This window comes from Podarcis bocagei (assembly GCF_964188305.1).
Source record: "Podarcis bocagei genome assembly, chromosome: 4".
Taxonomy (NCBI): domain Eukaryota; kingdom Metazoa; phylum Chordata; class Lepidosauria; order Squamata; family Lacertidae; genus Podarcis; species Podarcis bocagei.
Genome location: NC_138128.1, coordinates 100,602,263 through 100,626,819, shown reverse-complemented (window position 1 = coordinate 100,626,819; position 24,557 = coordinate 100,602,263). Strand labels below are relative to the sequence as shown.

The following is a 24,557-nucleotide window of genomic DNA, read 5'->3' as shown; positions in this document are numbered from 1 at the left end:
CAGAGGCAATATACCAGGGAGCACCAATGGCAGGGTGGCTGTCACCATGCCTGACCTCTCCAGGGGCATCTCTCCAGGAGGAAGGATGCAGGATTAAATGGACCCTTTGTACCAACCTACACATCTTGTGCCTTCTTCGTTTAGATGGTAGCCTCGCCCACAGTTCGGCACATTCCTCTGGCAAGCATAAGACCCATCTGTGTTGATGCAAGTCTGTCCAGGAGGACAAGGTGCGTTCGCACTCAAGCATTCGTTGATATCTACAACAGTACAAACATTAAATTAAAAGGGAAACTTTTAAGAGCAGAACACCAACCTTAAAATCTTAACTGAGCATGCTCCCTTGAAAAGACAAAGCATAGGCAGGGACAGCATAAACGGAGGAAATTTCCCAGTGGCAATAGTGGGGCAGCTGTAACAGCAGCTAGCCTCTCAGGAATGACACCCAGTTCAATGGTACTGGCTTTCAGGCGCAACATGCCTTACCAATACAGTTGCCCAGTGCATCTTGTATAAAGCCGCTCCTGCACTGTTGCTTGGGTCGGCAACGGAAGGATCCTGGAGTATTCTGACAGATAAAATCGGGGAGGCAGTTATGAGTATCAGTCTCACACTCGTCAATATCTGGTACATCACAAAAGAAAGAATTTGTTAGCGTAAGGTCTTGCAGAGCCATCTTGTCATGCTTCAGACACAAGCAACATTTAAGCAAATCAGACCAAATGTGGGTTTTTAAATTATTATTCTAAAGGTATAACCACACTGCAGGATTAAGGTAGAACTAGGTGTTATAGCAGCAAACATGTGGTGCCAAAGCCACATTAGTCATTATAACAGGAATCAAGCTGGCAAAGGGCTACACTTATAAGGACTAACGCTACTCTGAAAATACTCCCCAAATTCATTTTCACCTCAGCTGGGTGGGCTTCTAATTTCAGAACCCAGCATGAGAAAAGGTGTCCTGCTTTGTAGCATACACTACAGCAAACACTAGTGTACATGTGGCAAACAAGCTTCCTGCATTATGTGTGAACTGGACCTAACACAGCAAATTTCAAGAGAACAGGATACATTAGTAGCGGCTAAGAACTACAGCAACCATCTATCTCTCTTGTGAGAAGTCTGAAACATACCTTTGCAAAGGTTGTTCTCTGTCAGTTCATAACCAGTCCCACAGCTGGTCTCCCGCTGACAGCGGAAAGATCCTGCTGTATTGATACAAATTTGTCCAATGGCACAAGGGTTGGTAAGGCATTCATTCATATCTAGAAATAATAAAGGGGGAAATATGTGAAACGGCAACTTTGCCATACCATACGACCATCAGGAAGTCAAAGTCAGAGAATGCTCGCTGGTGTTCAGGAAGTAAGCAGTGTGTATGCTTAGACTCTCAAAGTAACAAAACCTTATTTCTCATGTAATATTCATAAAAGAAAGGGAGAAGGAAAGCAAAACTAAACTTGACGAAGAGAGTCATTCTTCTCCTTTTTGGTTAGATACACTTTATGTCCCTCCAGTTTCCCCAGCTCTGCTGACCTCCTGCCAATCTCATGGCAGTTTCTTCAGAGGAAAAGAATCAAATTCCACACACTGCTACTAATCCTCAGCAAAACACACCTCATGCCACAACATCCCATCCTGTGGATTCCCTACTGCCTGCATGCGCTGCACAGCCCTGGCTGCTGCTGCTGGTGGCGGCGGTGGCGGCGGTCGGATCAAGAAAATGCGCAACATAATGATTTCTGCTTTCCCAGAGCTAAGAAAGCTAACCAACAAATAACTGAGCCACAGTTTGTCTGAACTCAATCTTAACTAAAAGTTTATTCTTTTATTCCTCTTATCCTTTCATAAATGTGCAAGTTGCCTATTTCCTCCTATTCAGTTGAAAAATCTGCATCTCATTAGTCAACTGCAAAAGACCCAGTGCATATAACGGAACTCAATTACACCCAGTATGTAATAATAGTTTAATTAGCTTTTAAACAATTATCTTATATATGTTTTTAGTTTTTGGTGTTTTATCCATGTTGATTCAGTTTTTGTAAGATGCCTTGAGTCCCGTTCTAGGGAAAAGATGGGATGATGATGATGATGATGTAATATTCTTTCTGTCCCTAGTGCCAAAGATTTTTCTGATCCATTTCAATTCATGTTTGCTGCAGCCCTGGCACCCGGCACCCCCAGTGCATATATTAGCCTCCTATTCAGCCTAATCCTATGCCAAGTTAGCTTTCAGGGATTTGGGTCTGCCTATCTTGGTCACATGTTACATTTGCCACGTGAGAGCAGGCAAGCCATGAGAAATTCTGAAAGCTCCTGCAGCAGCCAGAGAAAGCTACACAACACCAAAAGGAGCAGGGGAAATTAGCTTCTACACAGAGATATAAGGCAAGACAAATAAGGGATGAAGAAAAGTGGCCAGTAGCTGATTCTTCACTGTATGCGTTGTGTGTGTGCATGTCGTTTCTATTCTGGGCAGTATTCTCCACTTCTTAGTGTAATAGGTGGAAATTTAGGAGACCTGGGTTCAAATCCCTACTCAGCTACAACTATTACTGAGCTACCTTGGACCAGTCACTGGTTCCCTATTTTCAAAAAACCAAGTTCCTTGAAGGAAGGTGGGCTGCAAGAAATGCAGCGTGGAAAGAATCCCCCTTGAAGTAATAGATTGTCCCTGCGCAGCTCCAAACTCTCTCTCTAAAGCCATGACTTCAAACCTAATGGCTTTAGGGAGAGAGAGGAAGCATAAGGCACCTGCACTGTCTGTTCTTCCCTGCAACATCTGAAGCCCCTCGTGGGCCGTACTCTTACTGATCTAATAACCTGTAGCTAGGATGAACTACCCCAGGCAGTAGGAGAGTATTTTTCATCACACACACACACACACACACACACACACACACACACTGCTGCACATAGAAAACTAAATGGCAGGAAGAAGTGTTGCAGCATCACTTTCCCAGCAAGTTTTCTATGTGCAAGAGTGTGCATGATTGCTCTTTTATGAAGCAGCACTCAGTGGAGCAAGTGCACACCTGCATACTGAAGTGGTATCGCTGAGATATACAGGCTTTCTGCTTCACCAAGAACAAGGCTTTAGGGCTGCCCTAAACACAGGGATACGATGTGTGCACAAACTCACTCTTATGTTCTGTTCCTCTCTTGATTTACTCCGCAAGCTTACTTTGAGTACTTGAACAGCAGGACACACATAGCCAGAGTTATTTCTCTAAAAAAAGGACAAAACTATAAAAGAAAAGCAAAGGGCAACCTTTCTTTACCTTCGCAAGTGAAGCCATCAGGCTGAAGCTGGTAGCCCATGAAGCAAGAGCAGAGAACACTTGAGCCAGAGTCCCTGCATTGCTGGGTGCAAGGGCCGCCTCCTGCGAAGGACAACAGCAGAAGATAGCGAGTTCTTTTAAAGTTCATCATTAAGAAACCCAAAGACCAGCATCAAGCATTTGCCCTTTAACAGTATTGTATCTTCCTTAATTTCTTTTGGAGAAAACAAACAATTAACTACAAATTAGTGGTTCAAAACCAGAACAGAATACTCTGTGTTTCCACTATTATGTGTATCCTAAATTTGCATTGTTCAGTCAAGGTAAGCCCAAAATGGAAAGAGGGATCTGTGAATGGGATGGTTGCCATCATTCATGAATTCATCGAACTGTAGAGTTGGGACACCAAGGGTCATCTAGTCCAACCCCCAGCAATGCAGTGCACATGAAATGGCAACGCTGACTATAGCTAGCAGTCTGCATGCATTGCCAACAAAACAGAGCTAAGCTGCTGTGGAGGACTTGTAATGTGCCTTCTACACAGCCCATGCAACCAAAAAATGGTAGACAATATTAATTTTACAGGGTGCCTGACTAAAGGCTTAAGAGTGACATTAGTATTAGGAGCAAACTGTGCAATACGGACAAATGCAGCAGAGCTGGGATGGCTCAGTCAATAAAGCAAGACACTCCTAATCTCAGGGGCATGGGTTCGGGCCCCATGCATTGCAGGGGTTAGACTAGATGACCCTAGTGGTCCCTTCAACTCTACGATTCTATTATTGTAGTGGTTTCTGGGTGAGCCAGGAGGCCCCTGAACAGATTCAGTCACAAACTCAGACTGGTCTGACAAACAGCTTCTCTCTCTCAGCCCTGCCCCACAAATTAGTAAATTACCTCTGCAGCGGTCATTAAGGTAATGATCCTCATTATCAACTTCCACTGGTGATGCTGCGTCTTGAGGGAGAAAAAAGCCAAACATTAGGAGAGTGAGACAGAAAGGTCAAGCCTGCTAAAATAAAATGGCCCTTTGTCCTGTTATTTAGAATGGATCTTGATGTACGAAGTCTTGTTTATGACTCTGTTTTAAATCTGAGGTTTATATGACCATTTGTAACAGGTCAATTACCACACAGTGACTCCTGCCAGACATTTTCTCGTAGAGATGCTTTTTTAAGGGTACCTCCCAAGACAGTTGGATTTAGGCCAAATCTGCCTCAGAGTGAGAATGTTATCTGTAGTCCTATTCCATCCAGAGTTTTGTAAATGTGGTTGTTAGTTCCTCAACTGCTGTCTGGCCTAGATTTTTAGTTGCTGAGGCTAACTCATTACATGCTGTCTCAGGAAAGGCGTTGTCTAAAGGTCTTTGACTGAGAATTAAACAAGGACAAGGGGTCATCTAACAGGTCCTTGACTGAGAATTGCCATGAACCTCAGCCACACAGGTTGCTTCTAAATATTTGCAGATGCAACTGAAGTTAAAATGACTCCAAAAGCAGACCCAGTAAGTATTGTTGAACATCAACAGAGTTATTTGGTAACAGAGTTATTTGAGTTATAATGTTTTAAAAATAGATTTGTTTTGTTTTTTCCACTCTGTATGCTCCTTTCTCACAAATGGACAGAACGGTTCTGAATTAAGTGTCTGTAGGCCAGGCAAGGAGAGTAACAAAACAGTAACAAAAACAACATTTTGTGAGGTCACTTTGACCACTAGCACTTCATGTTCTTTTTGTTTCTCTGGCATTCCATGAGATTTAAGGGCAGGAGATTGGGACGCCACATGGTAATGCAAGCCTCATAATGGTTAAGGATTACCTAGAACATGGAGTTGTTAAAGATTTAGATAAAAGGGGAGCTTTTTTTACTTCTTTCAGTATTGCTGTAGCACATTGAAACTCCAGCTATTGGCAGAGACAGAAACAAAACACTGACCGACGGCTTGTGCAGTTGTGAACCACACCAATAGCAGCAACCTGATCAAGCAACTTTTGAAGGTGTTGTTTAGGAACACACAGATATTTCATAGAGCAACCACAGAAGTGGCAGTTCAGAGGTGATGCTGGAGCCCCCAACACCGTCTTCTCTTTGGTGTGTGCATCAGCAGAAAGTGAGGCAATGATGAAGCCTCATAACTGGCCACTCCTTCAGGTGAGCTAAGTATATAACTCAGGTGTGTAAACTAGGCCAGGATCTGCCCCTAAAATCCTTGCAATGCACAGAGGATATGTGGAAATGCCCAAGCAAGACAAGCTGATTTGGAAGGTGTTCCCTGAAGGTAGACAACTTCAAAACCCCAGCTCTGAGACATCAACCACTTCTGCACATGGTGAATTCCTAGCACAATCTCATTAAATCTCATTAGTTCTGAACTGAACTAAATCTGAAACAATTCCCCTCTACGTATTTCAAAAATAAAGTTGTGCTGGGGGGGTGTAACTTACCTAGTTCTTTGTTATGATCATCAACAATTAACGTGTCAGAGTTTTCTTGCCCCTCAACACAGCAAGCTCGGAAGACCAAACCACACTGGTATCCCATCAGGAGGCTCTGCTCACAGCTGTTCCCTTGCTTTTGGGCCACCTTCCCCATAAAGCAGCAATAACAACATTTCTGCCAAAATGCAATACAGACATGATCAATGAGCTTTATAGTATTGTATTAGCAGCCACATTCAGGTTCCTTTTAGCAGCACAGTGGCCCCTCAGGTTGGCTGCTACTCTAAACATGTCCTCTCCGCTTTCCCTCAGTCCTCCTCCCCTCCCCTGGTGTTCATCACATCATGTATTTATTTTAAAAATATTTGTATACGGATAAAACTTCTCATAATGTATTTTGGGGGGTCTCTGGGGAAATTGAAAGGAGCTGTTATGTAATGTAATATAATAAGAATAATTTTTATTACATTTCCCAACATATATTTCACAAACAACCAAAAGTCAACCTGTGGCATATTTCATACATTACCAAAGGCCTATATGTTGCTCTCAGTCCAGTGGTTCCCTCCAGAATATTTTTGCTCTCATACTCCATACATTATTTTTGCTTCTTTGATGCCCACATAATACATATACAAGAACAGATCTTAACTATGACTTAAAAAAAATAAATCTTGATATAAATACAATAGGGGAGAAATGGCAAATCCCATTTTGATGGGCAGTAGAGATAAATAATATAAATGACTAGTATGCCTGTCGGCTGTATCCAGCTGTGCTATCCCCACCCCCAAAGATGGCTGTGGCTGGTGGACAAGTTGTAAGTTAGGCTCTGACGAAGCACTGAAATAACAGCAGCCCTTTACCACTCCTGCAACCTCCTCAACATCCATGGATACTCAACTCATGCTGAGATGTCAATGCAATGAGATTTTCCCCACCTTCACCACCAGCTCCTGCGTCTCACTACAGGGGAAACTCTCGATGTGCTGAGGATCCCAATTATTTTCATTTATTACATTTAAATCTTGCCTTTGTTCTGTGATGGGCACCAAAGTAGTCTCCCATCTGGCTCCTGACCAGATTCAGACCTGCTTAGTTTCACCCAGGTTGGTGCATTAATCTATTTCATGTCCTAGAACCAATTCTGGGACAGAGGAGACACAGGGAAGGTTATTTTGGGTAGCTGCCACACATCAGCCATAATATTTAGTTCCAGTATAAGAAAGAGCAGCATAAAGCTTTGTAATCTCAACAATGGGTGATATTGCCAATTAGCAAACACCAGCAGCGTGGAGAAGCAAACATTGTGCTAACGGTACGTTAAGGAGTTGCCACAAGAGGACTCTTGCTTGTTGACTTAAACAATGTTGTAGGCGGAAGTATATAGGAAAACCTAAGAATTACAATGTTTTAGAACACACCATTCATCTAATGTAGGGTACTGGCCGGGTGCCTTAGGGCACACCCAACCTAGATGCTACACACTATAGGGGAATAAATACAAATATGAATATATTAAATATAATATAATATAATATAATATAATATAATATAATATAAGTATAATATAGTAAAGGGCAAGCTGCCTCCTCCTACCAGTCTTCTTACTGAGGAGCTGATATGATTCCCAGAATGCCATGTTCCAGAAACACTGTGGAAATCTAGACTCCAGGAGGCTTGAATACAATGCTGTGCCTAAGAGGTTAAATTCTGAGCCATAATTCAAGGCAAACGGTTGATATCAAATAATGGCAACTCTGAAATCTCACCTTAATGACTTTGTCTTCACAGGTAGTATTGCCTTCATTGGAATCACAGTCTTCATGCTTGCTGGCAATTGCTATTCCTGCTGTGCAACGCAGCTCTTCCAGTTGATTGAGGCAGCATTGTTCCTGAGCTATGCTACAAATAAGTAAAAAGAATGGGAGGGGAGGTGGGTGTGTCTGAGGCCAAGCACATAAAGGCTTGTATGGTAATATTTGCCTCAAGCCAAAATCTCAGCATCTTCAGACAGCCCACAAGCTGTAGCCAAGGCTTCTTTCTAATGGCTTATGGTTTGTCTGGAGGAGACAAACCACGAGTCCAAGTTCAGACAACGCACTAAGCCCAAACCATAGTTTAGCTTGCAGCAGCACAACAATAGCAAGACCAGAGGAAGAACAAAGTGGTCATGATTTCCGCTTGAAGAGGTCGCTAAATTGTGGTTTGGTTTGGTGTTACGTGTGAATTGGGCCAGTGAAATCTATATTTAGTTAGGCTTTACTGAGAGTTTAAAAGCAAAGTATGGAGAGGTAGGGAAACTGCCCTGAAGATGTTGATGATGATGATGATTAGTGTCACACCTGCCCTGAGTTAGAAAAAACCATAGTTCTAAATTAGAATTTGACATCTGCTTTCAGCCAAGTATGGTTAGTGTTCCACTTAGGGCAGCTTAGTGGGGGCAAGAGAAGCGGGGAATGGGGGTTCACAAGAGAGCAGGGCAGAAGGATACATGAGCCTGAGTCGTGTCCTGATTTCTTAATCTTGGTTAAGAGCTCAGGAAACCACATATCTGCACCAAACCAGCTACACAATCTGGTTGCTTTTAGTTTAATTAAGGTTAGCCGGTGTAACACCCTCCAAATGTTCTTGGACTACAGCTTCCATCATCCATGACCATTGGCTATGCTAGCTATGGATGATGGGAATTGTAGTCCAACAACACCTGAGGAACTTCACATTGGCTCTTCCTGGTTTAGATACATACATAACACCAAGCAACATAATCTGTAGTTAAATGTTATGCATTATATCCAGCTAAGTCACAAGTAGAACAGACCTACTGAAACCAATGACTTGACAAACTAAGTGCATTGGTCTACTCAGAGTATAGCTTAGTTGGGTACAATTCTTGGACAGGGCATACCTCTCTTTCCCAACCCTCTCAATACAAACAACATACTTTTTTAAAAAAGTAAGTCTTTGTTCAATGAATAAAGCCAACCAAGAGATCTTTAAAGAAACAGAATTGTGGGCTTTTACTTCACCTCTTCATCAGATTTACAATTAGCAGAGAAAGCCTGCATTCCTGTTCATTAAATGAACTGTAGCTCCAGAACGCTTTCATGTCTTCTGCTATCCCCTCCAGAGGGTGAATGCTTAAAAACAGCATGATTTTCCTAACTGCATCAGGACTGCTCTTATTTCCCTTTCATTCATTTCCATAAAAACCATTCAAAGTGCAGGCTATAACTTAAGGGGGGGAATTCCTCTAGCACCAATCTAGTTTCAAGTGTTTGGGAGGGGAGTCCCTCACCTTCTCGTTTCCATCATTTTCAAGAGAACATTGTGGTTAAATAAGGAACTTGCTAAGTTGGTATTTAGCATTTCAACTTTAAATACAAAAGAGGGACCTGCTGCTCTTTTCAACAAACTCATTTATGGAAATCAATTTGAACAGGGTGTTTACAGGGTACGTGTAAGCAATATCAGCCTAATTCTGTGTAAGGCAGTAAACCTATTCTAGCTCAAGTTTCTCTCTGACGTGCCAATTTTTCATCCTCAGAGGGATTTTAATGGGGGTGGGGGGCGGGTTGCACAGAGGAACACTCATTCTTAGTGAACCTCAGCTTCAATTTGTACAAGTGGTACAGTCAAGTCACAAATATACCACCTCGGCTAGGGGGTGGTGAGGTGGGCCCCTGCCAGGGGCACAAGCAATGGGGGGCCAAAACTGGCTTAAAAATATGTCCATAAATATAAATATTGATTATTGCCTCATAAGAAATGGTTTTAAATAGAGGGTGAATTGAATGGAGGGGTTGGAGGAGAGGCGGAAAGAAGAGCTAATTTGTCCATGGCTATGGGGCGCAATCTAGACAGTTCTGCCAGGGGCGCAAGATCACTCAGCTACGGCTCTGGCAACAAACATGCCCATTATGTGATGTTAAAGGAGTAGCAGTTGTAATAACCTGGGCCCAGGCGAAACCCGTGTGCTGGTGGCAATCTCATATGTGGAGTGGAGTGGAGTGAACTCCCTCCACATTGCATCAAAATACATGAGTGACATGGAGCCTTGAATGCAGAGCCCAAAGGGACAGCAAGCGGGTTTGAGTGATTTTTAGGCTGAAAGATCCTGCAAATGATGGTCCATGCAGCCCCAAGATCACACATTCTTAGTTAAAACAGTTATACACCATGTTGACTATGTACAAAGTGACCTAAAAAAGTAAAAAAATCTTTAAAATATAAAACACAGTTCAAGTAATAATAATATTTAACAAAGTATGACTACCCACCAGGGGGACAAAATACTGCAGTGCCATCCCTATGGTGCCAGGGCCGTGTGACTTGAGGCACCAAGAGGAGCTAGGCTGCATTCCTCAATTTGATTTCTCAACAGGATTTCCCCTTTTCCTGACCCCTGTGTATGTTTCATCTTTTTAAATTTTTATTGTTATTCAAGCAACTTCAAATCAAGTTAAGTTTTATCTGTCAACCACGTTGTGTAGGAGGCCGTAATCAATGCCAATATAAATGTAAACATTCACCAAGTACTAGCAGACAGGATTGCAAAACACATTCTTTCCATTCTTAAAAAGAAATCAAGCCAATTACAAATCTGAAAAGCAAGACAACAAATATTTTCCCCAAAAAGGTTCTTTTCAGAGTGCTGTTTATAGATTGGGCAGGAGGCCCCTATTTTTCCACTGAAGACTACTATCATGGGAAGAAGTCCCAGGTCAGTGTCCGAAATGGGACCCTACAGTAGCAGTGAAGAGAAAACTTAGGACACTGGGCTTTCAAGGCCAATGCTTTATCCCCGAGGAGTAGTCTATCTCTTGCTATAACAACAAGCAAGCAAGCTGCTTTGAAGAATACCTGCATTCTTTGGAATCAGGATGTGATGGCAGAGAACTACAGTCTCTCTTTTGACTTGCCCATTCATATCCCTGTGAGCAGCAGCTCTCCACTGAGGTTTCTGCAGAAAGAAAAAACAAGTGTGTTTCAGAAGCACTCAGGAAATGACATTGAGGAATCATCTGTCCACTCTCCCTGCAGAGGCGGAGCTAGCTGCTCTGGCACCCAGAGTGGCACACATGCTGGTCACCCGGGGGCAGGGCGAGTGGCGAGCGTCCCAGGAGGGCGGAGCTGCGATGTCAACCCCCCCCCCCGATGATACCCAGGGCAGACCGCAGCCACCGCACCCCCCTTCCTCCACCGGATGACATAATGAGGGTGCAATGGAGGCAGCAAAGTATGCCACCTTTGCTGCCTTCACTGACACTACGAAGGTTCGATGAGGAGCCCTCGCCAGTGTTCGGCTGCATTCAGCCAGACCTTTCTCCCCCTTGCATTTAAGTTGTCTCCCAGCTTGTTTCCTTGCCCTAAACTCTGGAGTATACCAGGCAGCCAAACCTGAACCTACTGCCAACCAGCTTTCTTGAGTGACCTAATGAATGAAGAAAAATGTCTCAGTGGTCCTCTTTTAAACTGCTTTCAACTGTATAATCATAATAATGCTGTTACTGCTCTTAGATTGAAATAATCCACTTGGAGTAAGGATGTGGAAGAAGCACCCTAACACAACAGTAAAATCTTATGAAATCAAGATGAATTAAAAACTATTTTTAAATAAAAAATGCAGAAGTGAAAAGACAGAACACATGGGGGAAATTAAGGAATTTAAAATTACAAAGAAAACGAAATTAACTATACAGCTGACAAATACATCTAAAGGAAAAAGAATACCAAAAAGAACTAAACTGAACAGACTGCAATCCTGAACACTGTGGCATTTAAGCAGCCTAACTGTGTGCACATTGCAACCTTAGTTATTTGGACTTCAGATTATTTGTGGACAATGGCCAGGTCTAGCAAAATAAACACAGTTAATGAGCAACAGGATTACAGACATACTTAATATTTCATGCACAAAAGTTCACTACGCAGCAGGAACATTAGAACTAATAAACGAGTCACTCTAATTGTTATTTTTAAAAAATTATTGCAGTCTTGCAACTGGTTCAAATCATTGTCTAGGCTGGCCAAAACTCCAGTTGAAAGAATTTCAATGACATTGGATTAGACACAGTGGTGTCCAAACTTTTTTCAAAGAGGGCCAGATTTGATGAAGTGAAGGGCCATGAGGGCCAGCCAAAGTTGTTGGCAGTTGTTTTTAGGATTTTAACAGATTAAACCGACTGGCGGGCTGGATTAGGCCCCCAAAACAGACTTTGGACATGCCTGGATTAGAGCTTCAAGTAACTCCAAAGGTGTCAGTCAGTAGGCATTACAACAGCCGTCTTCCTTCTTTCATACCATTCCAAAATTATGAATATCCTGGTGCAAATCTTATGTCAAGCTGCCCTTGACAGTTTTTGTTGTGTGTAAAACGTTGAAACTGATCAGATGACCTGAATTTACAATCTTGGCTGAGAGAAAAGTCTAGCCTTAAGAAAAAAGCAGACACTAATACTGCAGAAGAATTAGCCCCTAATCATATACAGTGGTACCTCGGTTTACAAACTTAATCCGTTCCGGAAATCCGTTCTTAAACTGAAACCGTTCTTAAACCGAGACACACTTTCCCTAATGAGGCCTCCCGCTGCCGGTGCCCTTCCTCCGTTCTGATTCCATTCTTAGACTGAGGTAAAGTTCACAAACCAGGACACTACTTCCAGTTTTGAGGAGTTCGTAAGCTGAATCGTTTGTAAACAGGACTGTTCTTAAACCAAGGTACCACTGTATACATATCCAACAAAGCCCCATATATTATAAATATATATCAAACAAACTGGGGGCCTTTCTCATGCTACCGCCATTCACATACTTGAGCCAGCCTGTATAGCCAGATAAAATTTGTGGTTGCAATGACCCCCAATAGTGGATGATACAATCTTGCATCTAATAGGGTTGCCATATGTCCTCTTTTTCCAGGACACATCCTCTTTTTCATGGATATGTAAAATGAGAGTCATCATAGTGATCCATAGCTAAAAGAAGTCGGCAAATGTGTCTTCAAAATACAGCAACCCAAGCATCTACTGCCATATCGAGTGCACCGAACAGAGAGCAAGCATGCACATAACACATCTATTTCATGCTGAATGTCAGGAGCAGGTTGGCAATAAATCACAAGTTTATTGAAAGAAACATGGTCAACTCAGGAGGCCAGGTCTAGGGAGCACAGCAACTCATCCCGGTAGATTTGTAACTGTGGATTTGTAACTGGCTGACTGACCGAACCCAAAGGGTTCTCATCAATGGTTCCTCTTCATCCTGGAGAAGAGTGACTAGTGGGGTGCCACAGGGTTCTGTCTTGGGCCCGGTCTTATTCAACATCTTTATCAACGACTTGGATGATGGACTCAAGGGCATCCTGATCAAATCTGCAGATGACACCAAACTGGGAGGGGTGGCTAACACCCCAGAGGACAGGATCACACTTCAAAACGACCTTGACAGATTAGAGAACTAGGCCAAAACAAACAAGATGAATTTTAACAGGGAGAAATGTAAAGTATTGCACTTGGGCAAAAAAAATGAGAGGCACAAATACAAGATGGGTGACACCTGGCTTGAGAGCAGTACATGTGAAAAGGATCTAGGAGTCTTGGTTGACCACAAACTTGACATGAGCCAACAGTGTGACGCGGCAGCTAAAAAAGCCAATGCAATTCTGGGCTGCATCAATAGGAGTATAGCATCTAGATCAAGGGAAGTAATAGTGCCACTGTACTCTGCTCTGGTCAGACCTCACCTGGAGTACTGTGTCCAGTTCTGGGCACCACAGTTCAAGAAGGACACTGACAAACTGGAACGTGTCCAGAGGAGGGCAACCAAAATGGTCAAAGGCCTGGAAACGATGCCTTATGAGGAACGGCTAAGGGAGCTGGGCATGTTTAGCCTGGAGAAGAGGAGGTTAAGGGGTGATATGATAGCCATGTTCAAATATATAAAAGGATGTCACATAGAGGAGGGAGAAAGGTTGTTTTCTGCTGCTCCAGAGAAGCGGACACGGAGCAATGGATCCAAACTACAAGAAAGAAGATTCCACCTAAACATTAGGAAGAACTTCCTGACAGTAAGAGCTGTTTGACAGTGGAATTTGCTGCCAAGGAGTGTGGTGGAGTCTCCTACTTTGGAGGTCTTTAAGCAGAGGCTTGACAACCATATGTCAGGAGTGCTCTGATGGTGTTTCCTGCTTGGCAGGGGGTTGGACTCGATGGCCCTTGTGGTCTCTTCCAACTCTATGATTCTATGATTCTATGATTGTGCCCCTATGAGCCGTTGTGGGGACTGAAGGTCCCCACCTTCCCATAGTTCCCTAAGTCTTCTCCTCCCCCGGGTCCTTCCCAGGCAACCTGAGACTTTGTCGCCTTGTTTGTTTTTGCTTCACACTCTTCATACCCCTTCTGGTTCTGAGAGACCAGGTGGGAGGAGATCAGGTCACCCTGATCTCCTACCCCCTAAAATGATATGCCCTAATGGACTATGCCATTTGACAGTACCAGCGGAGAAGAAAACCTGGGATTACAGTAGCGCCATTTACTCATCCTGCCCCCACACTTCACCTCACCAGCACACAGAGAGAGCAAGTGCATGGAAGGGGAAGCAGGACCCACTGGACCAGCCTCAACAGCTGTGCACTCAGCGCAATGCCTGAAATGAAAGCCTACAGTCATACAAATGTATGCCTATAACCCTCAGGGTTCCCAATTGCATGGAGAGTCTACCCATCAGCTGCCCCTTCAAATGTTGTGTTGGCACAAAAGTTAGGGGTGGGTGGGCACATCCCTGTTGAGACAGTTCCTTTTCTCCTTCAGAGTACTATATGTATGGAAATCTATACCTAGATAATCACAGACTTGTAAAGCTGGAAGAGAGACAAGGTCTACAAATGTTTAGACTGGCAGGATGGGAAAGGCCTTTATGAGCTCCGACCCAAAAGCAGGAACAAATCATAGCCTCCAGAAACACAACTGCACAAGGTTACTGTGATCTTTTTCCTGTTACAAACCATAAGCTCACCCATTAACCCCATTGCACACATTTCCAGATGATTACTTGGCTATATTACTAAGCTGGCTGTTTTACGTACCCAGATGAACCAGTTTAAAGTATTGTGCACTGGATGATTCACTCTTGACTGAAACCCTCATGATCAGTCTCAGGGGTCCGCTTGTAAAGTTGGAATTATTAACCTATCTGCCAGGGTTGTCAGATCAAGATGGTGATAACTTTGGAATTCCTCAAACAACAAAGGTGCTTTGTAAATGCTTTGAATATGGGGTGTGGCCCTCATCTCCGCTTTCAGGCCAAGGGAGCAGGCATTTGTCTGCAGACAGCTTTCCGGGTCATGTGGCCAGCATGACTAAACTGCTTCTGGTGCAATGGGACACCGTGACGGAAGCCAGAGCGCATGGAAATGCCATCTACCTTCCTGCCACAGTGCTACTTATTTTTCTACTCACGCTGGTCTGCTTTCGAACTGCTAGTCATTAGTTAGCAATGTGTGATGGCCTGGGCATCCGATTCAGAGGCTGAACCGGAGGAATCCCAGCCTGCACAGGAGTCCCCGCCTCCAGGGCCGGCTGAACTGGGGCAGGGCCTTGATTCTGAAGCGCCTGCACCTGTGCCGGTTCCTCAGGAGCAGGCACCAGGTGAATCCACTCTGGCTCCAGAGGTGGTTGAGGACACAGTGCCTACAGGTGCGCCTCTCCCAGCCCTGTCAGGGGAAGGTGAGGCTCCCCCTGGGTCCAGTAACCCACCGGCCTCTCCTGAGCTGCAGAGGCTCAGGGCAGAGAGGCGGAGGGAACTGGTTTCTCCCAGGAGGAGTGCTTGCCTTAAGGCCAGGAGAGGCGGGGCTCCTGGGGGCCAAGACCGCCCCTGGCCTCAGAGAAGATAAAGGCCAGTCAGCCTGGTCCCAGCTTGCGGGAGCAACGTTGTTGAAGAGCTGTTTCGGCCAGCACCCAGTCCTGTTCCTCCAGAGTTCCTGTCCTTGCCCGGCTCCTCACTTTGGACCCCGCTTCGCCCATGGAGGACTGTCTGCCGACCCTCGACTCAGGTCCTGGACCTCGCCCCACGGTAACCTCCCCCCGGGACCAGCACACAATGTGACCTGAAAGTCTTAAGTTGAAATGTCATCTCAGTCATGAACTTGCAGGGTGACTTTGCTATCTCTCAACCACTGCACTGGAAACATGGGGGAAATAGTGCTGGCCCACCTCACAAGGGTAAGGATTACTGAGAAAGAATCTTATTTGAACCTTTCAGGTGCATGACAACATAAACAGTAAGTAGCATTAATCTTACCTGGGTCCTTCCTAGGTTATCTTCACAACCCCTCTGTGGATTAGACTGATTGCCCAAGACCAGCCAGTTAGCTTCAAATGTGAATGTAGACCTTCCAGAGGCCAACTCTAATACCCATCTACACTACACACTGCAGTGTAGTGCAGGGGGTTGGACTAGATGACCCTCAGGGTCCCTTCCGACTCTACAGTTCTATTATCCTAGTCTGGCTCAGGGGTGGCATTTGGGTCCACAATGAGGATTGCACACCAGTGGTATGCCTGGCCAAAGTGACCAACCCACATTTCCTCTCCTATGTGCAGACACTATGGCAACATCTAACTTGAAAATTGACCTGGTAAACTTGGAAGTTTACACCCCACACCAGACTTTTTGGGGGGTTGGTCCTAATAAAGGGTCATTTTAATCTCATTAAATTAAAATATTCTAATGATCCAACAGTGGCTCAAGAGCCCCTGGTAGGCTGGCAGCCCAGGAAGAACATTCTGGCAAAGGGAAGACCAGCCTGTTCCCAGCCATCAACCAGGGGAGAGCAGCTGCGAGGAACTTTGCCTCCCCAGCCCTGTCAGACAGAGCACACAGCTCTGGGAATGCAGAGGGAATCCATAGGGAGACATTCTCTAGCCACAAACATCAGCCAGAAGAATTTGGGTGCTGGGCCACGTGTGTGTCACAAGTACATGTGGAGGGTTTTTTTCTGAGTTATTATAACCTGCTGCAAGCCCCCTTGAGAATCTACTTGTGTTTTTAATCTTAACGGAATCACAGTTTCCTCCAGAAAAATGCTTCCCCCCTTACACATCAGAAGGGATTGAGAACCTGTGGCTCCGCAGATGTTGCTGGACTCCAACTCTCCTCAGCCAGCAGGGCGAATGACTGGGGTGACAGGAGCACCGGGAGGCGCACAGATTTCCACAAGGCAGAGCATACAGATCAGCACCTAAACCTTCGTACATTTAACAGGGCCATACTCTTCCTTCTTCCACCACACAGAGAACACTGAATGTGCACCATGGTGTAAACTGGGCATCTGTTTAACAGGGCATTTAGGAGGAATGCCTGCTTTACACGAAGGTCCCACATTTTTCTAGCAGAAGAGGTGCCAGAACTCACCCTGAATGCCCCCCCTGGTTCTCTTAGAATGGCAATGGCGCCCACCTGAGGGGGCAGGACCTGAGTTCCAGAGAGTTCCGGCTTGAAAAAAGCCCTGCTCACATCCACACTCGGAGCATGGATGACCAGAAAGGCAAAGGCAAAAGCATCTCTCATGCTTAAGTTATAAATAATGTTACACCTTACAGATTTATTGATTATCGATATGCATATTTACTCGGAAGTAAGCGGCACCACATAAGTGAGCAAGAGCTGGCTTCCGAAATGAATTTGTCTCCTCCTTTCTCCTTTCGTGAAAATGTTTCTGAATGTCGAAATTTCCAAGTATCGTAAAATAACCTCAAGGAAAAATAACTTCAGTCTCGTCGAAATCAACTACTGTACACTCAGAATAGGGCAGATTAGGGCGCTTTAGTTTAGTTGCAAGAAACTAGTAACCTGCACGCCAACTCGAGGGACTTCAGTCCCCAGCCAGGCTCACAGTGGCGTAGCGTGGGTTGTCAGCACCCGGGGCAAGGCAAGTAATTTGCGCCCCCTAACCCGTGGATTTGCGCCCCCTAACCCCCAGATGTTGCGCCCGGCCCCCCCTGCACCCCCACGCTACGCCACTGCAGGCTCAAAGACACCCCCAAAACACACACACACACACTTTCCACGAGCGCAGACTCTTTTGCCCCGGGTCAAATCTTGGCTTTCGCAGCCGGTCTTCTCCTCCTCGTCCTCGCCCTGCAATTCAAACATTTTGCAGCATTGCAGCTGTTTGCTCACCTTGCGCGCCGCACAAAGGCACCGAAGCCAGAAGAAGGAGCAGCCGGATCCTGCGCAGATTCTCCATCAGTGAGCGGCGCGGAAGCGGCAGGAAAGGTGCCGGGAAGGAGAGCGCAGCAGCCGCAGGCAGGGGCTTCACTCTGGCTCGCTCCCTCCCGCGCCCTCTGTCTGAGTTTGAGCTGACTTTCTTGCCCCCAGCTCGGCTAAAGCCCCCCTCGCCACTCAGGGCGGGTCGAGAAGGAAGGAGCCTGCAAGGATCACCCGCTACAAAGTAACCGTGTGGGGAGTTAATTGGCCGCCTTCCTGCCTTCCTTTCAATTATCCCGCTTGCAGACGTTGAAGGCGAAACATAGCCTGGAGGCGGGGCCTTGGAAAAGTCCTCTGCTGGATCCAGGGGTGGTCCTTCTCCCGCCCCCCCCCCGCCCCGTCTCTCTCTCTCAACCAACTTGGGAACCTTGGGAAACAACCTCGCGGCCAAGACTCTTTGGTTCAGGTTTCCTCCTCCAAACAGAAAGGGAATTCTCGAAATACCTTCAGCGCGAGCAAAATCCCACATAAACAAAAAAGTGGGGTGCCGGAAAAAGTCAAGGCCGCTCAGTGGAAAGTTTAAAAGTCTCCTTTCTTCCTACAGATTGTCCTGAATGTATGTGTATTAATGACTGAGAGAAAATCTGGAGCTGAAAAAAGGAGGCAAAGGAAGCAATGCAAAAATTCTCCAATTACAGCACACTCGCTTAAATGGCATCTCGTTTTTATCTTATCCAAACAAGATGCAGAGTGATCTTTGGTCCAAAGGAGGATCTGCCCGGAGCCCATCCGCCTCCCTCCGGCTGCGCTCTTTGTGTGGGGATTAGATTAACTGAGGGTCAAATGTTATTTCAATAAGAGCAGATGGTGCTGAGTCCTATTTGAAGAGAGGAGTTGCTTCCTAGGCTTGCAGGTTACCCCCACCCCGTTCCTCTAAGAGTGCTCTGGGCTTCCCATTTACACAGAACTCTAGTAATCATCCCAGGTGACCAGCAGTCAATGACTTACAAAACTGGACTGTTCTACATCCACATATAATCTTCAACCAGTGAGCCCCAAAATACTGTAGTTAATTTGTTTAATGGTTTGGTTGGAACTCTAAGATACTATTATTATCCTCATTACTTCTATCTGGATGGTTTGTTAAGGCTCTATGAACTGCCATCTGATCAGACCAATGCCCATCTCGTCCAGCGTTCTGTGTCCAGCTGTGGGTTGGAGGGGACCACCTGCCTCCGCTGGTCCATGGACAATGCAATTAATATGGGTGCTGTTAGCAACTGATAATTGCCTTCTGTTGTTTCCCCCCTATTATTATTTCATTATCACAGGAGTGGAATCTGGTAATTTTTTGTAAAATGACACCTTGCTCAAGGCGCCCCCAAATAGATCTTCACAAGTATGGATCTTCTCAATATTGCGCCGCCTCGGCTTGGTGCCTTCTAAACCTGGCACTGGCTTACCACATTGCACAGCATAGAAAGTTGCCTGGGACAGGAAATCAGTTCCAAGGGTTAAAGCAGGGGTCAGCAACCTTTTTCAGCCATGGGCCCGTCCACCATCCCTCAGACCATGTGGTGGGCCAGACTATTTTTTTGGGGGGGGGGGGAAATGAACAAATTCCTATGCCCCACAAATAACCCAGAGATGTGTAATAACATGCTGATTCCCAGACCGTCCATGGGCCGGATTTAGAAGGCGATTGGGCCACATCGGGACCACGGGCATTAGGTTGCCTACCCCTGGATTAAAGGGTTGTTTAGTGGAGGCAGAAAGGAAATACAGAGAGACCCACTTGGTAGCAGTAGTGCGGACCAAGGAAGGAGGTGCTAAGCTAGCTGTTTCACTTGTCTGCCCTCCTTCTCATGGTGTAGGCTGCAGCCCCCCTGCCCCCCTGCCCCCCACCCCCGTTACCCTAGCCACTCTGCCTTTTTGGGCAGCTTGGATGATGCACACATGCATTGGCATATTTGCATACACATTGGCATATTTCCTCAATGCCAGGTTCCTGAGGCTCAAGGAGCAGAGCTTGAAAACTCAAGGGCAGTGCCAGACAAAACGAATGGAGCCAGACATCTCTTGACGACTTGCTGTCTTCAGAACAGGATTCTTGCCCTCCTTCTCACAAGTTTTCAAAATATATTTATTAGACCTTATTGGCATCTGTCTCAATTTCCTCTAAGAGAAAAGGCAAGTGAGACTGGAACAATATGACGAGAAAATATGCCAAATATGCCAACAATATGCCAAGTTTCCTGCTTGGCAGGGGGTTGGACTCGATGGCCCTTGTGGTCTCTTCCAACTCTAAGATTCTATGATTCTATGAAAAGGGAAGGAGGCTAACTTTTAGGATAGTCTGCAAATGAGACTTCTGAAAATAGTCCTCTGCGCATCCTGAAATTTAACCCCTCGCCCTGGAAATCCTGAGAAGCAAGCCAAACCTCTGACATTTCCAGTCCAAGCAAACCCAAGTCTTGGGAGTTCATTTGTCTGGTGCCACACTTCACAAATAAAATAGTAGAAAAGTGAGTATTTGGGTTTTTTTTAACTAAGGAGCAAAACAAACATGATCCTTTCCATCTCAACCCAAATCTCCACAGAGCAGCTGCCCTCCAGGTAGCTGCTGGCTTTATCTGAAGCCAAACTATTTGGAGGTAAAATTGAACTGTCGCAGAGCAAAACTAAAACAAGCAAAACGGCAGTCAGGATGGTGACATAATGGAAATTCGTTCCCTGTTGCCTTTACTCTGTTTGCTTCCAATATTAGCACCTTTGCTTCATGTGCAACTTAAGAGTATGTGCTATATATTGCAATGTTTGCATGAAAGCTCTCTTCATAAAGAGCTTCTAATAACTTTTTGCATGTGTTCTGAAAGAAAATGTTTTGAAATGATTTTATTGATTACTACTGCATGTAGCGCACAGTTTTAGGGCTTAAGCCTTCTTTTGCAGGTCTCAAAAATAAAGTGTAAAACCTTGGGCTGATGTGCCAGAACGCAAAGTCAGACAGTTCTGCTTGGTTTGGTTCTTCTGCTAAGCCACCAAGCCTAGCCAGGCTCTGACCTCTGATCTGCAGGTGGCATCCCGGGCCTCTTCCAGCTGTCCCTAGGCTCCAACCCTAGGCCCAGCTGTCCCTAGGCCCACCATCTGCCGGCACCCACCTCCTGTTACCCAGATGCCTTCACTTTGAGTACCAGGGTCTGATGCTATTGAGATTTGACAACCATAAAGGGAGACTACACTTTTTCAAGCTTATGATTAAAACCATTTTTCCTTCCATCCACATTTGATTGGCTGATTTATCTTGTAATTGGCAGCTTGTACACTACAGGAAATATGGAGTGCAATTGTTTGAGTTGGGAGTCAGGCGTCATTTCCAGTAAGTATTTGTGAAAGGAATTTGCAGTGAATAATTTTCCAGATAAACCTACCACCAGGGAGCTGGTAGCCTCATACTTCTGGTCACTGATCACTTTTGTTTATATTTAGTCTTATTCCATTCTGGTTCCAGGCACCTGAGTGCTAACAATAAAAATAAGATTGCTCTGGATAGAACTAAAAAATATAATAAAATCCAGTGCAGGACTTATCTAAAGGGGACTGGCCTGAGACAGTACAGTGGTACCTCAGGTTACAAACGCTTCGTAACCCGAGGTACCACTGTAATCCGCAAATGATTGCAACGTCTACCCTTCTTATTTTTTGGCAAACACACTGGTTTCCCATTTGTACAGGTCCAGTTCAGCTAATACAGGGACATATAGGCAGCCAGCGGGACGCGGGTGGCTCTGTGGTCTAAACCACCAAGCCTCTTGGGCTTGCCGACTATAAGGTTGCCAGTTCAAATCCCCGCGACGGGGTGAGCTCCTGTTGCTCTGTCCCAGGTCCTGCCAACCTAGCAGTTCGAAATCACAAAGTGCAAGTAGATAAACAGGTAGCACTGCGGTGGTAAGGTAAATGGAGTTTCCTTGCGCTCTGGCTTCCTTCACAGTGTCCCGCTGCACCAGAAGCAGTTTAGTCCTGGTGGCCACATGACCCAGAAAGCTGTCTGCAGACAAACGCCGGCTCCCTTGGCCTGAAAGCGAGATGGGCACCGCACCCCATAGTCAAGTTTGACTGGAATTAACCACCCAGGGGTCCCTTACCTTTTACTTATATAGGCAGCCAGGAAATTTTCTTATTAGGTTGATAAATTAGGTTGATACTGATTGATATTTTTATACTCAATTTTTATTAAAAGTTTTAGAATACAATAAAAGTAAAACAGGTGGGGGGAAAAGGAAGAGCATAAAAAGAAAATAAAATGAGGAATAAGATGAAGAGAGAGAGAAAGGAAGGAAGGAAGGAAGGAAGGAAGGAAGGAAGGAAGGAAGGAAGGAAGGAAGGAAGAATTGGAGGAAATACAAAGCCCCCTCTCTCTCTTTACTCTTAGTCCACACAAAGGGAGGTAATCCATCCCAGCTCTCGCCTGGGGGCTTCTCCCTCTTCCCCCAGCCTCCCACCCTGGGAGATCCACTCTGCCTCTCACGGAGGGCCTTTCATCTTCCATCCATCACAGAACATAAATGTAGAAAGAGCTAACGAAAAAGAACAAAGTTTGAGAACCATAGAGAAAACAAGATATAAAGAAAATTTGATTTAAAAATTGATCAACAGAAAAGGAGCTGCTGATTAATTACTGAGTATTTATATTTTTAAAAATAAAAAAAATAAATGATTTTTAGTTCAAAACAAAACGTCTTGAAAGATGCATTATCTCTCATCACACAACAGAGAATGCCTCTTCTAAGATGGTGCCTACTGTGATGTGTGCATGCATCATCCACAATAAGTATGTATTTAAATCAGAACTAATGCTTAATTTGTATGCAAATATATGTAGAATTGCAGGGCACTTCAAAGAGGCGGAACTACCAAATCCAAGGCCGTGCCAAGCTGGGTAGAAGGCTGGGAAGGGCGGTATCTCCTCAGCCTCAGCCCCCCCCCCCATTTCTGGGTGCAAGGAAAACTGAGCGTTCATTCTGAGAGTGTGCCAGGGCAATGGGGTAGCTGCCCAATCTCCCTCTATTTAAAGGACATGATCCTTGAAATAAGAATATTGATGTCATTTTGTATACACCCACAACTTAATAATTTGCTTTGAAAAACAGCATTTTAAAAAATAGACTTGAGTTCAATCACCCTATAAATAGCCTTTAAAATACTTCACATTGAGAAAAGATCTGCTTTTCAGCTGTTACACTATGAATAATTGACACCAGCTTAAAACCTAATATAGTAGTTGGATTTATTCTGTTAATACATTTCCCATAAGTTTTTTGGAGGAAAAAAGACTTAATAAATGCTGCTGTAAATATATGAAAAGCAGAACAGTCTATAATTGGGAACACGTGAGAAGGGAGGCTTAAAAAGAAGAAGTTTAATGTTCAAATATGTAATTTAGGATATGCTAGCCTGCCATTTAGGGAGGCCTGGCTAGAAGGTCCCGCAGGAGCACGTTCCATCTTGGGGGAAGTGCCGGGGCCCAGAGCCCTTCCTGGGACCCCCACCACGGGGCTGGAGGGAATCCTCTCAGGGTCCGTCCCCCCCTTGTAGCAAACAAATGCTTGGGCCTTCTTTTTCATTCTTCCCCAGCACCAGTGATGCACTGCTATGTTGGGGGCATAGTGGGGCATTAAAAAGACTTGGTGTCCCTCTCAGGGGCAGAAGGCACAGATTAAAAAAAGAATTCTTAATGGAAGTTACTAGTCCTAGTTTGCGCAGCCTGCCTATACTGAGCCAAGTGAAGCTAGTTTGGAAATTAGATTTCCTCTTTTGAAATTGCTAAATTATTTGCCAGAGCAGTTTTCTTGTAGCCAGGAGTTCTGCAGCTCAGCTTTCTCCAAGTTAAATACATATATTCACTCTGGAAGTCCTGTGACTCAGCTCTCCATTTTAAGAGGAATTTGCTGCTCCAGAGCCTCAAAAGAATACAGCTTTTCATTTTATATCTTTCCATTCCCCCACGTCCCTCAAGCTGTTTTTACTCCTCTTCTGCAATTTCTCCTGTCTTCTTTCACACTTCCACCCTCAAACTTTATTTCATCCCTCCTTTTAAATCCATCCCCCCTGCAAAACAACAACTAGTTTCCCTCTCTTATCCTGTTCCTTTTTCTTCCCACTTTATTATTTTAAGAGATATGAACCATTCATCTTGTAGCCTTATGAGGCTTTGCCCTCGGGTGGGAAAAATATTGCGCCTGGGAAAGGGAAGCGGGAGTCAACAGACACTCAAGGAATAGTTTCGGAGAAAAGGCTTTTATTTCTACCATCCATGAACTGGTAGAAGGAGCAAGTGTGATAAGTCACAAAAAGCATGCACAAAGTTCACAGTCATGTGCACAATCATATATACCCCTTTCCAGTTCCCTCCTCCTTTCTCCTCCCTCAGGAGTCCTGCCCCATGTTGAGGTTCCTGAGCATGTACAGAAAGCTATCTTGGGACTATTGTGGACTCTTGGCAGGAAAGGGGGTTGAGGGGGTTTTCAGAGTGTTCCCGTTGTTTCATTCTTTCGCTTTGGCCTGGTTCCCGGAGAGAAAGCAAGTTGCAATGTGGTTCTGAGAACGGCCTGAGAAGACCATGGGCTCCGTT

At 44.9% G+C, this 24,557-nt stretch overlaps 1 protein-coding gene across 2 annotated transcripts in view; it reads right to left on the bottom strand.

Moving 5' to 3' along the window:
• FBLN1 (fibulin 1) overlaps nucleotides 1-18,501 on the bottom strand; it is a 53,071-nt gene extending 34,570 nt beyond the window's left edge. The window contains exons 1-9 of one of the 2 annotated variants that reach the window (XM_081191015.1): nucleotides 17,900-18,501; nucleotides 10,583-10,682; nucleotides 7,492-7,624; nucleotides 5,726-5,894; nucleotides 4,179-4,238; nucleotides 3,282-3,383; nucleotides 1,134-1,265; nucleotides 487-624; nucleotides 117-260 (exon numbers count right to left, since the gene is read on the bottom strand). In XM_081191015.1, coding sequence (XP_081047141.1) covers nucleotides 117-260; nucleotides 487-624; nucleotides 1,134-1,265; nucleotides 3,282-3,383; nucleotides 4,179-4,238; nucleotides 5,726-5,894; nucleotides 7,492-7,624; nucleotides 10,583-10,682; nucleotides 17,900-18,455 — 1,534 coding nt within the window. In that variant the 5' untranslated portion in view covers nucleotides 18,456-18,501. The remainder of the gene's footprint in view (nucleotides 1-116; nucleotides 261-486; nucleotides 625-1,133; nucleotides 1,266-3,281; nucleotides 3,384-4,178; nucleotides 4,239-5,725; nucleotides 5,895-7,491; nucleotides 7,625-10,582; nucleotides 10,683-17,899) is intronic. The other variant, XM_081191016.1, reaches the window with a different exon arrangement.
• Nucleotides 18,502-24,557: the final 6,056 nt, after the last annotated feature.